The sequence below is a fragment of the Lampris incognitus genome, chromosome 6, assembly GCF_029633865.1.
Source record: "Lampris incognitus isolate fLamInc1 chromosome 6, fLamInc1.hap2, whole genome shotgun sequence".
In the NCBI taxonomy this organism is placed as follows: Eukaryota; Metazoa; Chordata; class Actinopteri; order Lampriformes; family Lampridae; genus Lampris; species Lampris incognitus.
In genome coordinates this window covers 37,058,075-37,068,626 of record NC_079216.1, presented here as the reverse complement: position 1 = coordinate 37,068,626, position 10,552 = coordinate 37,058,075, and the positions used below count along the sequence as shown (strand labels likewise).

General features: G+C 44.7%; 1 protein-coding gene across 1 annotated transcript; it reads right to left on the bottom strand.

The window, feature by feature from the left end:
* Positions 1–3,947: 3,947 nt before the first annotated feature.
* Positions 3,948–10,552, bottom strand: vps4a (vacuolar protein sorting 4 homolog A). The gene is made up of 11 exons (XM_056281266.1): positions 10,340–10,552; positions 9,614–9,725; positions 9,174–9,318; positions 9,003–9,064; positions 8,485–8,604; positions 8,179–8,335; positions 7,752–7,900; positions 7,347–7,428; positions 6,673–6,892; positions 6,302–6,442; positions 3,948–4,088 (listed from the first exon to the last, which is right to left on the bottom strand). The coding sequence occupies exons 1-11, from the start codon at positions 10,358–10,360 to the stop codon at positions 3,987–3,989; spliced, it is 1,311 nt and encodes a 436-aa protein (XP_056137241.1). The 5' UTR covers positions 10,361–10,552; the 3' UTR covers positions 3,948–3,986.

Here is a 10,552-nt window from a genome sequence, read left to right as displayed (position 1 = left end):
TAGAGTTTGCATGTTTTCCCTATGTCTGCATGGGTTTCCTCCGGGTGCTCCGGTTTCCTCCCACAGTCCAAAGACATGTAGGTCAGGTGAATCATTGTCCCTAGGTGTGATTGTGTGGGCCCTGTGATAGACTGGTAGCCTGTCCAGGGTGTTTCCCCGCCTGCCGCCCAATGACTGCTGGGATAGGTCCCAGCATCCCGCGACCCAAATTCGGATGAGCGGCTTGGATAATGGATGGATGGATGGATGGATGTACTTGACCATTTACCCCACTCTTCCGACCCGTCCTGCATGCTCAATAATCCAGGTAAGAAAATCAAAGAAGGCTGTGAATCGGTTCATCTGGATACAACGTTTATTGACAGATATGCTTCATTACTCAACTAACGAACTGATTCAACCTTCTTTGAACTTCTTCCAATCCCACTTCTGACACCATGTTATGTTATGTCGTATTATGTTTTGTTTTTTATATTTTTTCCTTCCTTTTTCTCCCCAATTATATCCAGCCAATTACCCCACTCTTCCAAGCTGTCCTGGTTGCTGCTCCACCCGCTCTGCTGATCCGGGGAGGGCTGCAGACTACCACATGCCTCCTCCGATACATGTGGAGTAGCCAGCCGCTTCTTTTCATCTGACGGTGAGGAGTTTCACCAGGGGGACGTAGCGCATGGGAGGATCACTCTTTTCCCCCCAGTTCTCCCTCCCCCCCAAACAGGTGCCCCGACCGACCAGAGGAGGCGCTAGTGCAGCGACCAGGACACATACTCACATCTGGCTTCCCACCCACAGACACGGCCAACTATATGTAGGGATGCCCAACCAAGCCAGAGGTAACATGAAGATTCAAAGCGCTGATCCCCGTGTTGGTAGGCAACGGAATAGACTGCTACGCTACCGGGACGTCCTTATTTTAAATGACTTTTGATTCAACTTAGGAAGAGGTGGTGTGCAGACTGATTTTGAAAAAGATAAGGTTTTGTTCCGCGGGCTAATGATAAAAAAAAAGGCATACCAGTTTTTCACTTTTTAATTTGAAATGTCTTTTTTATTAATTCGGGTTACATCAGTAGTCATGGATACATCAGCCAGTGGTAGGTTAGGCCCCCCATCAGGACATGGATGGAATGACCTTATGGCCAACGTGTACCTCCATATTTACAAACAGGCAGCAACACTAGCAGTGGACTATTTCAAGAAGTCACTCAGTCAGCCAGATAACTCTCAATGATCCTAAAATCATGTAACTGCTGGATTTTTTTTTCCAAGTGTAATTTGTGTAGTTGACAAATACGACCAGTACCAATGTTTGCTTTGACAGATAATGACCAAAAAGAAAAAAGAAAAGGGATTAAGCGTTGCATAAAAATCTAAAATCTAATCAAGGAAGGTCATCTGGCTAACTATGCAACTTGATCATGTAAACAACAGGGATAGCTTTCCCAAAACTCCCATCGCTACTGAGCCCAGAAGCTCCTCACAGTAAAACAAACACCATTTAAATTCTGTATCATAACGGGGAAAGCCAGCCCTGGAAACTAGTATTGGACTGAAATGGTAGTATGTTTGTGTCATAGTGGAAGTTGTATACATATCTCCGTCTCACACACGTAGAGCTCCTTCATGAAATAAGTGGACAGAGGAAATACTGAAAAATGTAAACAACGCATCTACCATGAGGTCATACTGAGCGCCACAAATAACATTAAACTGAAAGAACAGGCGTATTAAAATAAATAAGGTATAAATAGTGATCGGTAACACCGAGAAAGTCTGGGCAGAGGCATAACAACCGAATCCTCTGTAAAAGTATGTGGTTGGGGGTAGAGAAATTGTTTTATCCAAGATGGGATAGATGAACCTTTGAGAGTAATATCTCATTTTTTTTCATTTGAAGAAAATATATTATCTAGACTATCAGTCAAGTATTCCTGTTTGTTTTCCTTAATATCTGAAATTGATCATATGTGTGTGTGTGTGTATATACACACACACACATACACAATATGGACAAAAGTATTGGGACACACCTCTTCATCACTGAATTCAGGTGTTTCATTCAGACCCATTGCCACAGGTGTATAAAATCAAGCAGCTAGCCATGCAGTCTGCATTTACGAACATTTGTGAAAGAATGGGTCGTTCTGAAGAGCTCAGTGAATTCAAGCGTGGTACTGTCATAGGATGCCACCTTTGCAATGAGTCAGTTCGTGAAATTTCTTCCCTGCTAGATATTCCACGGTCAACTGTAAGTGGTATTATTGAAAAGTGGAAGCGTTTAGGAACAACAGCAACTCAGCCACGAAGTGGCAGACTACGTAAAGTCACACAGTGGGGTCAACGACTGCTGAGGCGCAGAGTGCGTAAAAGTCGCCAACGCTCTGTTGACTCAAATAACTGTAGAGTTCCAAAAAAAAAACTGTGCACCGGAAGCTTCATGGAATGGGTTTCCATGGCCGAGCAGCTGCATGCAAGCCTTACATCACCAAGCACAATGCCAAGCGTCAGATGGAGTGGTGTAAAGCACGCTGCCACAGGACTCTGGAGCAGTGGAAACGTGTTCTGTGGAGTGACGAATCAAGCTTCTCTGTCTGGCAGTCTGATGGACGAGTCTTGGTTTGGCGGATGCCAGGAGAACGTTACCTGCCTGACTGTATTGTGTCAACTGTCAAGTTTGGTGGAGGAGGGATAATGGTATGGGGTTGTTTTTCAGGGGTTGGGCTAGGCCCCTTAGTTCCAGTGAAGGGAAATCTTAATGCTTCAGCATACCAAGACATTTTGGACAATTCTATGCTTCCGACTTTGTGGGAACAGTTTGGGGAGGGCCCTTTTCTGTTCCAGCATGACTGTGCCCCAGTGCACAAAGCAAGGTCCATTAAGGCATGGTTGGGCGAGTTTGGTGTGGAAGAACTTGACTGGCCCGCACAGAGGCCTGACATCAACCCCATTGAACACCTTTGGGATGAACTAGAACGGAGACTGCGAGCCATGTCTTCTCGTCCAACATCAGTGCCTGACCTCACAAATGCTCTTCTGGATGAATGGGCAAAAATTCCCACAGATACACTCCAAAATCTTGTGGAAAGCCTTCCCAGAAGAGTGGAAGCTGTTATAGCTGCAAAGGGGGGGACCAACTCCATATTAATGCCTATGGATTTAGAATAGGATGTCATAAAAGCTCCAGTAGGTATAATGGCCAGGTGTCCCAATACTTTTGTTTTTGTCGATACAGTGTGCACATATATATAGTTTATCTATATATATGAACACGTTGCTGTCAACCTACAGCTGCACGATGGCAACTATGATCAGTTAATGAATCTGTTAATGACCGGCAGATTCAATTTTACATAAAGCAATAAAATAAATAGGACTCTCACTCAAATAGTGACATATACATGGAGATATATAAAGAAAAACACGTATGCATGTATGCATTCACAGACTTGCATCTGACGGGAAAACATAGCTCTTTTTCCTTCATAAGCTTTCCCAAGATTATTCTCCTTCATATGAATCCAAATCAAAGTGCAGAATGGCATCAAAATTTACAGTCAGTCTTCAGTCAGAGACGATCAACACTGTAGGCTCAGGAAGGGACAAACTATATGCATTTAGCCTGCCTTGGTTAAAATGCACCTTTGCTCTTACCAATTCCGGTAGGTGAAAAACAAAAAGTTCAAGTTTGTAGTGAATATTTTGTGGCTGGCAATTAAGGTTTAATGGAAGTTGTTTGAAATGGTTTGTGACAGGACAGACATCGGCTCTGTTGTCCATCTAAGTATCGAATACACAACTTCTCACCCCATCTTTTCAACCAGCCATTCAGCTTGAGATCCCCAAGAGAGGCAGTGAACCAAGTACGTCATTGAAAGTAGAAAGCTTACTGAATGGTACAGCGGTAAGGGTATGGATAGTAGTAGTGGTAGTAGACAATTCACCCTTCAGTCGGATTGGGGGACTCTCTCTCTCTCTCTCTCTCTCACTCAACCCTCCATTCCAAAATCCTCTGTGAACTTCTTGACCTTTAGTAGGTCTTCGGTGTTGACTGTGGGGCGCGTGGTGGAGAGAGAGCGCAGCATGTCCGACTAAAAGAGACAGAAACGAGACATCCTGAAAAATGTTGTGCAGTGGCAGCCAACCATTGCTGGCAAAATGTTAATTATGATGATTAGAATTTATCATCCGGCTTTGTTATTCACCCAACAAATATTGGGATTGACGATTTTTCCATTATACCTTAAAAATAGTTATGCCCAAATGTCTACACGTCTTCACTTTTTTTCTACACCATACAAAATAATTTTACATGCAATGATTTAGGATCCCCCCCCTTTTTTTCTACCCAATTGTACTTGGCCAATTACCCCACTCTTCCAAGCTGTCCCAGTCACTGCTCCACCCCCCTCTGCCGATCCAGGGAGGGCTGCAGACTACCACGTCTCCTCCAATACATGTGGAGTCACCAGCCGCTTCTTTTCACCTGACAGTGAGGAGTTTCGCCAGGAGGACGTAGCACGTGGGAGAATCATGCTATTTCCTCCAGTTCACCCTCCCCCCTCAACAGGCGCCCCGACCGACCAGAGAAAGCGCTAGTGCAGCGACCAGGACACATACCCACATCCGGCTTCTCACCCGCAGACATGGCCAATTGTGTCTGTAGGGATGGCCGACCAAGCCGGAGGCAACACGGGGATTCGAACCGGTGATCCCCGTATTGGTAGGCAACGGAATAGCCCGCTACGCTACCTGGACGCCTGATTAAATCTAGACTATATGTGGAGGAATACAATTGAAAAGGAAGTAAAATCAAGCATGTAAAAGTATGCTGCATAAATGTCTCACAGACACTGAATTTGAAAATGAAAATGGACCAAAAAGTAAAGCCTGGTTCCAGCAAATAAATTACCTTCATTGGTCACAGTAACTGAAAAATCTGGGGGAAACGCCATGTTTCCATACATAAAACACAAGCTGCCTGCAACTGCTGATATTACCTACATACACCGATAAGCCAAAACATTAAATCCACCTGCCTAATATTGTGTAGATCCCTCTTGTGCTGCCAAAACAGCTCTGACCTGTTGAGGCATGGACTCCACAAGACCTCTGAAGGTGTCCTCTGGTATCTGGCACCGAGACGTTAACAGCAGATCCTTTAAGTCCTGTAAGTTGCGAGGTTCGGGCCTCCATGGATTGGACTTGTTTTTCAAGCACATCCCACAGATGCTCAATTGGATTGAGATCTGGGGAATTTGGAGCTCAAGGCAACAACTTGAACTCTTTGTCATGTTCCTCAAACCATTCCTGAACAATGTGTGCAGTATGGCAGGGTGCATTATCCTGCTGAAAGAGGCCACTGCCATAAGGGAATACCGTTGTGTATGTGTATGAAGGGGTGTACTTGGTCTGCAACAATGTTTAAGTAGGTGGTACATGTCAAAGTAACATCCACATGAATGCCAGGACCCAAGGTTTCCCAGCAGAACATTACCCAGAGCATCACACTGCCTCTACCGGCTTGCCTTCTTCCCGTAGTGCACCTGGTGCCATCTCTTCCCCAGGTAAATGACGCAAGCGCACCTGGCCATCCACATGATGGAAAAGAAAATGTGATTTATCAGACCAGGTGACCTTCTCCTACTGCTCCATGGTCCAATTCTGATGCTCGTACCCATTGTAGGAGCTTTCGGCGGTGGACAAGGGTCAGTCATCATGGGCACTGACAGCTCTGTAGCTACGCAGCCCAATACGCATGCAGCAAGCTGCTACGCATTGTGCTCTGATACCTGTCTATCATAGTCAGCATGAACTTTTTCAGCAATGTGAGCTACAGTAGCTCTTCTGTGGGATCGGACCAGACGGGCTAGCCTTCCCTCCCCACACATATCAATGAGCCTTTGGCACCCATAATCCTGTCGCCAGTTCACCAGTAATCCTTCCTTGGACCACTTTTGGTAAGTACTGACCACTGCATACCGGGAACACCGCACAAGACCTGCCGTTTTGGAGATGCTCTGACCCAGTCATCAAGCCATCACAATTAGGCACTTGTCGAAGTTGCTCGGATTCTTACGCTTACCCATTTTTCCTGCTTCCAACACACCAACTTCAAGAACTGACTGTTCACTTGCTGCCTAATATATCCCACCCCTTGACAGGTGGCACTGTAACAAGATAATGTTATTCATTACCTGTGAGTGGTTTTATTGTTTTGGCTGATCTGTGTATGTTAGCAGGTAACTAGCTAGCTCATTGGGGGTTGAATTTATGTTTTTGAGAATGTGTGTGTGTGTTTTACCATGCAAACTATGGGCTCCAGCAGCTTGTCACTAGGCACATCCATCCAGGTCATTTCTATAGCGGCGGGGTCACCAGGAGAACAGGGGGTCAGGAGATCATCTATCATCACCTGGTTGTTGCTACGGGATGGACCACGAATCTACAGGAACATGAATAATTAGTGGTATCATAATGAAAATGCAAGACAACATCACTGTAGTCCCGTTGAACAGTTTATCTAACAAATCCATAATAAACTGTTAATAAGTAAACCAATAATCCATCCATCCAAATTTTGACAGAGGGAGTCATAATTGGCTCACAGCACAGAGATTAGGACCCACTCAGTCTTCTGCGAGGGACCGGCTGTGTACTACAAAAGAAACACACCTTTTTGAAGTGTGTAGCAGATTGAACCTTCCTGACGGGCTGCATGAGGGCATCTCGTACAATGATGCTGATATCTGCGCCGGAGTAACCATCAGTCTTACGTGCCAGCTGTCGCAGATCACTCTCGCTCAGGCTGTGAGGCGTATTGCCCAGGTGAAGACGGAACATCTGGGCCCGGGCTGGCTCCTCGGGCAGAGGGATGTAAATGCGCTTCTCAAACCTGGTTTTATTTATAGTGGCATTTAAACAAAATGTAGGTTCTCAGGACTGAATGGGAGAACTGAATTCATGATTAAAAAATGAATTGGATAAATGGTACATGGACTGTATTTATAGTATAACACTTTGGTACTCAACAGAGCACTCAGCACTTTACAGGTAATATCTCACATTCACACAGCCTACACAACACATTCACACCAAAGGAAGAGGCTGCCATGCAAGATGCCAACCTACTTATTGGGAGCAGATAAGGATTCAGTAACTTGCTCAAGGACACTTCGACAAGAGGTGAAAGTATATATTCTGCCACATGTTTATGCCCACGACACACACACACACACACACACACACACACACACACACACACACACACACACACACACACACACACACACACACACACACACACACACACACACAAACAACAGTAATTTGAGCAGGCAGCCCCTGACCTTCTGCGGATGGCAGCATCTAGGACCCAGGGGATGTTGGTGGCACCAAGGACTAGGATTCCATCATTGTTATTTCCCACCCCTGGCAAATCAGTAAACTGGAATCATTATGTGCACTTCCTGCTTTTCACAGGTGACGTTCAACAACTGGATTAGATATACTGGATTGCTAGAGATGAAGTGAACACAGCTTGTGGGTTCAAAGTGGATTCAAACCCATTTTATGTGTGCATGGTAGATGTCAAGGTAACTGATCCATTGAGACCCTCTTATCATCAAATATCCCCAGCATTGACCTGTGTATTCCACATAATGCATACCTGTGTCACATTATTCCACGCATTATCTCCCATAGCTTATTTGTGTTCGTCCAAAGTATTTTAAGACTGTTCTCTGTTTGCTCACCCTGCATTTGTACCAGGAACTCAGTCTTTATCCTGCGAGCGGCCTCGCTCTCGTTCTCATTCCTGGAACCGCACAGCGAATCCACCTCATCTATGAAGATGATGGAGGGCTTGTGTTGGCGAGCCAAGTCAAAAAGATTCTTCACCAGCCTGGGAGACAGGAGGGAGAAGAGATGGAGGAAGAGGTATATACATGAATTTAAAAGGTATCCCTGAAAGTCAGCGTTGGTCATTGGGAGAAAAAACAAAAACAAACTATGGGTATGTACAGATTTTTGGTGAGACTCAGTTGAAAATGGCCTGTTTCTATTTGGATGAGCCATAAACAGAATTCTTGAACCAATGCAGAATTTTATGTACAAGAAATGGTATGGGTATTGACACATTAGACATCACTACTGACGTCCCAGTATGAGAGCGACACGTACTTCTCGCTCTCCCCAAGCCACTTGGACATAAGATCTGAAGAGGACACTGAGAAGAAGGTGGAGTTGTTGGCCTCAGTTGCCACAGCCTTGGCAAGGTAAGACTTTCCCGTCCCCGGAGGGCCAAACAGCAAGATGCCTCGCCATGGAGTACGTTTGCCTGGAAGAAGAGGGACATCCTTACAATAATGGAGTTAAATGACAGCTGTTTCAGTGTGTTTACGTGTATGTCAGATTAAGAGTAAAACCTACAAAGGAGTGAGCGAGAAAGGAGGCTAGAGGGGTGAATGTGTAAAATGTAAACAGAACCTGTGAAGAGGTGGGGGAATTTGATAGGCAGGATGACTGCTTCCTTCAGAGCTTCCTTAGCCCCTTCCAGCCCAGCTACATCGTTCCACCTAACATTGGGTTTCTCCATTACAATGGCACCTTTACAGAGAAGAGTATATATAAATGATAATACTGACCCAAAAATATAACTTGGCAGAAACAGAGAGGTCCCTACAAACCTGTGACTCTTTTCCTGAGACAAATATTCATTAGGTAAGTCATTTGATAATGTTACAGGATTGTCTGTGAATGTTCTCATTCATCCAGGTCATGGTTATCCAAAGGAGTTGAATCAAGTGCAACTGGACTTGGTATATATATCCGTGAAGACGTTTCGCCTCTCATCCAAGAGGATTACAGGATTGCATTTGATAACATTACAGGATTGACTTGTAAAACCAACGTATTAATTACACAACTACTCGAGATACTCAGGAAGGGCAAACCTTTTCATACTTATCAAATATAAGAAATACAAAAATACATGCACAACTCACCCATTAGTTGCTCCTGCAGTTTCTTCTTTTCTGGGTTCTCACCCTCACTGTCACTGTCACTCCTTGACAGAGTAGGGACACAAAGAAATATGAAATAAACATACCTCACCTTTGAGGTTTCAACTTTGATATACCATAATACACAGATTGCCCACAGGAGAAACGACATACTTGTCATTGCTCTGTGCCTCCTTGACAGGCTTTTTTCCATGTTTGTCTTTGTTCTTCAGGTAGTCCTTGAGTTTCTCTGCTCGGTCCAGATACTGCATACACTTTGCTCGTATGCTCTCCTTTGCCTTGTCACTGTGGGCTTCATCTGAAGGAAAGATGAGATCCCAAATGTATTTCAAAAACCATGCCTTCTGAGAATGAGAGTGTAAGATGGCAGCAAAGGGGCAGTTTGACGTCAAACGAAAGCAAATTTTATGTTGAAGGAGTGTTCAACACAGGGTGCTGTGTTTCTATCAAAAGGAAGTTGTGGTTTTGTATACTGACTGACAGAAGATGTCACTTAGTTGAGTGATGAAATGTATCTGTCAATAAACGTATCCAGACGAACTGATTCAACATTCTTTGATGTTGTATATTGACTGTAGGTCTACAGTGCTCACATTTGATCGCATGAAGGAAGTACTCCACAGCATGCTGGTACAGGCGCAACGCCTCCTCATAGTTCATTGCCTTGTCCTCCTCTGTGGCTTTGGTCACAAGATCAATCGCTTTCTACGGGCGGCAGAAAGATAGAGAATGTAGGTGGAGAGATTGGGGTGGCATAGGGATATAAACAAACATACAGCCACGTATCACAGTCTCTCCTTAGTCCCTGCATGTACACCGTAAAGCATGATAAAACAAAGTCAGAAAACTATCAAGTCACAGAAACCAGGAATTTTCCCTTAGTTCGTCACCAAGTTTTATTCTATTATTTGTTTTGTCATTCAGTCCACACCAAAGTAGGCATCAAACCAACACCAAAGCATTTTCCATTTGGTTTCTAGGTAGAATGACAGGGGCACAGCCCAGCTGGCTAACACCTCGTTAGCAAGCTGACTTTATATACATCTCCTAGTGTGCTACTTTACAGGCGATAATTCGAGATAAGTTATCACCCCTTCACAAGAAATCGGGCCGTTGCTGTTTTCACATTTCGATGGTTGTGAAGTCCTTCAACTAGACGCGAATAAAAGAAGGCATTTGGTAATCGACTTTGTAAGTTATCTCGCTGATTCAACCAGCTTCAAGCGAGACCCTAGCTAACCTCCTAGCACGGTTGAACAGGGGAAGGAAGGGGGGCTTCAAAGCCACCGGCTGTAGTTTAGCCGCTAACAGTAGCCTACCTGTAATGTTGACGTTGTCATTTCATCTCACTCTCCCGTTATCCACCAAAATCTCTAGTCTCCGGTCCCACCCGCTGAGTGAAAAAGGATCGCACTTGTTAACTGCAGAGTATTCCCAGGGAACAGGTTGCTCTTGACATGACAAAGACGGCTAAAGGAGCTAACGTTAGCTTGAAAGTGACAGCTACTCTTCGGCCCAATGGCAACAACGCT

What these genes read in the sequence shown, in the direction of transcription:
- vps4a (XM_056281266.1), bottom strand. Translation starts at nt 10,360, where the DNA reads ATGACAACGTCAACATTACAG. An exon ending in ATTCCCCCACCTCTTCACAG is followed by an intron (nt 8,336 to 8,484) that starts GTTCTGTTTACA and finishes CTCTTCTTCCAG; the next exon opens with GCAAACGTACTCCATGGCGA. An exon ending in GTTCCTGGTACAAATGCAGG is followed by an intron (nt 7,429 to 7,751) that starts GTGAGCAAACAG and finishes CTGATTTGCCAG; the next exon opens with GGGTGGGAAATAACAATGAT.